Source organism: Malurus melanocephalus, unplaced genomic scaffold (assembly GCF_030028575.1).
Source record: "Malurus melanocephalus ecotype Western Australia unplaced genomic scaffold, MMel_1.1 scaffold_1381, whole genome shotgun sequence".
Taxonomy (NCBI): domain Eukaryota; kingdom Metazoa; phylum Chordata; class Aves; order Passeriformes; family Maluridae; genus Malurus; species Malurus melanocephalus.
In genome coordinates, this window is record NW_026624613.1 from 7,379 (window position 1) to 10,909 (window position 3,531).

At 53.2% G+C, this 3,531-nt stretch overlaps 1 protein-coding gene across 1 annotated transcript in view; it reads left to right on the top strand.

Moving 5' to 3' along the window:
- LOC130586887 (plasma membrane calcium-transporting ATPase 1-like) overlaps positions 1-3,531 on the top strand; it is a 19,233-nt gene that overhangs the window by 3,200 nt on the left and 12,502 nt on the right. Inside the window, exons 6-7 of the mRNA XM_057387804.1 lie at positions 365-640; positions 2,242-2,349. Coding sequence (XP_057243787.1) covers positions 365-640; positions 2,242-2,349 — 384 coding nt within the window. The remainder of the gene's footprint in view (positions 1-364; positions 641-2,241; positions 2,350-3,531) is intronic.

Below are 3,531 nucleotides of genomic sequence, written 5' to 3' on the forward strand. Positions count from 1 at the left end.
GGGAAAAGGAAAGGAAAAAGGGAAGGGGAAAAGGAAAGGAAAAGGAAAGGAGAAAGGGAAAGAGAAAGGGAAGGGAAGAGAAAATAAAAAGGGAAAGAAAAAGAAGGGAAAGAAAAAAGTAAAGGAGAAAGGAAAAAGGAAAGGGGAAGGGAATGAGAAAGGGAAAGGAAAAGGAAGGGGAAAGGGAAAGGGAAAAGGGAAATTAAAGGGAAAAGGAAGGGGAAAGGGAAAGCAAAAATGAAAGGGAAAGGGAAAGAAAAGGGAAAGGAAAAATGAAAGGGAAAGGAAAAGGGAATTAGGATATCAAGGTTCAGAGGGGCTGAAGGCACCCCAATCCCATCCCCCAGCACGGTGCAGAACGTAGGGGCAGCACCTCACCGTCTGCTCCCTCCCCTTTTCCCCAAATTCCCCGTTTTTCCCCCATGCAGGGGAGCAGTTTTTCGACATCGACAGCGGCCGCAACGCCCCGCTGCACTCGCCGCCCACCGAGCACTACACCATCGTCTTCAACACCTTCGTGATGATGCAGCTCTTCAACGAGATCAACGCCCGCAAGATCCACGGCGAGAGGAACGTCTTCGAGGGCATCTACCGCAACCCCATCTTCTGCACCGTGGTGCTGGGCACCTTCGCCGCCCAGGTGACGCCGCGGGGCTGGCGGGGGACACGGTGCTGTCACCTCGGTGGCACCGGAGCCACCCTGGAAGGTCCCGAGGGTGGCACCAGAGCAAGGCTGGGATGGTGGGAGCTGTCCCTGCCCGTGGGTCTGGGTGGGATTTAATCCCTCCTGGCTTAAACTGCCCTGAGGTGCCGTGATTTGGGGTCTGGAGTGTGATGGGAGGTGCTTCTGGTGGTCCGAGTGGTTCCCAGACATGATGGGAGGTCCTTGTTCCTAAAATCCCCAGCCTGGGTGTGAGGTTCTTGCTCCTCTCTGGTATTCCAGAAAAAAATTCCAGCCTGGATGTGAGGTCCTTTTTCATGAAATTCCCAGCCTGGAAGTGAGATTCCTGTTCCTTTCTGGTGTTCCACAAAATTGCCAGCTTAGATGTGAGGTCCTTGCTCCTCACTGGTGTTCCTAAAATTCCCAGTTTGGTTGTGAAGTCCCTGTTCTTTCTGGTGTTCCACAAAATTTCCCACTTCAGTGTGAGGTCCTTGCTCCTCTCTGGTGTTCCAGAAAAAATTTCCAGCCTGGATGGGAGGTTCTTGTTCCTAAAATTTCCTGCCTGGCTGTGAGGTCCTTGTTTCTCTTTGGTGTTCCACAAAATTCCCAACTTCAGTGGGAGGTTCTGGTTCCTCACTGGTGTTTCAGAAAAAGTTCCCAGCCTGGGTGTGAGGTCGCTGCTCTTTCTGGTGTTCCACAAAATTCCCAGCTTAGATGTGAGGTCTTTGCTCCTCTCTGATGTTCCAGAAAAAATTTCCAGACTAGATGTGAGGTCCCTGTTACTTCTGGTATTCCACAAAACTCCCAGCCTGTGGGTGTGAGTTCCTTGTTCTTTTCTGACGTTCCATAAAATTCCCAGCTTAGATGTGAGATTCTGGTTTTGTTCTGGTGTTCCACAAAATTCCCAGCYTGGATGTGAAATCTTGTTTCTAAAATCCCCAGCCTGGATTTGAGATTCTTGTTCCATTCTGGTTTTTTCCTAAAATTCCCAGCCAGGATATGAGGTTCTTGTTCCTGAAATTTCCAGCCAGGATGTGAGATTCCTGTTCTTTCTGGTGTCCCAYAAAATCCCCAGCTTAGATGTGAGGTCCTTGTTCCTCACTGGTGTTCCTAAAATTCCCAGCCTGGATGTGAAATCCTTATTCCTGAAATTTCCAGCCTGGAAGTGAGATTCCTGTTCCCTTCTKGTGTTCCATAAATTCCCAGTTTAGAAGTGAGATCCTTGCTCCTGTCAGATGCTCCACAAAATCCCCAGCCTGCATGTGAGATCTCTGTTTTCTCTGCTGTTCCATAAAATCCCCAGTTTAGATGTGAGGTCCCTGTTCTTTTCTTCTTTCCCACCCCAAAAGGGCGGTTTTTTGCCCCAGATTTCTGGGCAAATGTGCCCCTCTCTGGTGTCCCTTAAAGTTCCCAGTTTAGGTGTGAGGTCCCTGCTCCTTTGTGGTGTCCCATAAAGTTCCCAGTTTAGGTGTGAGGTCCCTGCCCCTCTGAGGATCCCAGGAGAGGGAGAAGCGTGGCCCAGGAGACATTTTGGTGGCCCCAGAGCTGCCCCGGTGTGACTGTCACCTTGTGTGCCACAGATCATCATCGTGGAGTTCGGGGGGAAGCCCTTCAGCTGCTCCGGGCTCACCCTGAGCCAGTGGTTCTGGTGCATCTTCATCGGCGTGGGAGAGCTCCTGTGGGGCCAGGTGAGCGTCCACCCCAAAATCCTCACCTCTGTCCCTTCCCTGATATTTCTACGAGGCTGCTTCGGAAGGGGTGAAGCCTCAGCCCCACCCTGCAGCAGGGGGACACACCTGGCGGTGACAGAGACACACCTGGCATGGCAGGGACATTCCCAGCGGTGACAGGGACACACCTGGCATAGCAGGGACACACCTGGGAGTGACAGAGACACACCTGGCATGGCAAGGACACACCCAGCAGTGACAGTGACACTCCCACCAGTGACAGTGACACTCCCACCAGTGACAGTGACACACCCAGCAGTGACAGTTCCATTCCCAGCAGTGACAGGGACATTCCCAGCTCTGATAGGGACATTCGAAACAGTGACAGGGACACACCCAGCAGTGACAATGACACGCCCAGCAGTGACAGTGACACACCCAGCAGTGACAGTGACACTCTCAGCACTGACAGTGACACTCTTAGCAGTGACAGTGACACACCTGGCAGTGACAGGGACACACCCAGCAGTGACAGGGACACACCTGGCATGGCAGGGACACACCTGGCGGTGACAGTGACACACCCAGCAGTGACAGGGATACACCTGACATGGCAGGGACACACCCAGCAGCGACAGTGACACTCCCACCAGTGACAGTGACACGCCCAGCAGTGACAGGGACATTCCCAGCTCTGATAGGGACATTCGAAGCAGTGACAGGGACACACCCAGCAGTGACAATGACATGCCCACCAGTGACAATGGCACTCCCAGTAGTGACAGGGATACACCCAGCACTGACAGTGACATGCCCAGCAGTGACAGGGACACGCCCAGCAGTGATAGTGACACACCTGGCAGTGATGGGCACACCCAGAACAGACAGGGACACACCTGGCGGTGACAGGGACACACCCAGCAGTGACAGGGACACAACTGGCAGTGACAGTGACACACGCAGCTCTGATAGGGACATTTCCAGCAGTGACATTCCCACCCAGCACTGACAGGGACACACCTGGCAGTGACAGTGACACTCCCAGCAGTGACAGTGACACGCCCAGCAGTGACAGTGACACTCCCAGCAGTGACAGGAACACACCCGCTAGTGACAGGGACACACCTGGCAGTGACAGGGCCATTTGTAGCAGTGACAGTGACATTCCCAGCTCTGATAGGGACATTCCCAGAAGTGACA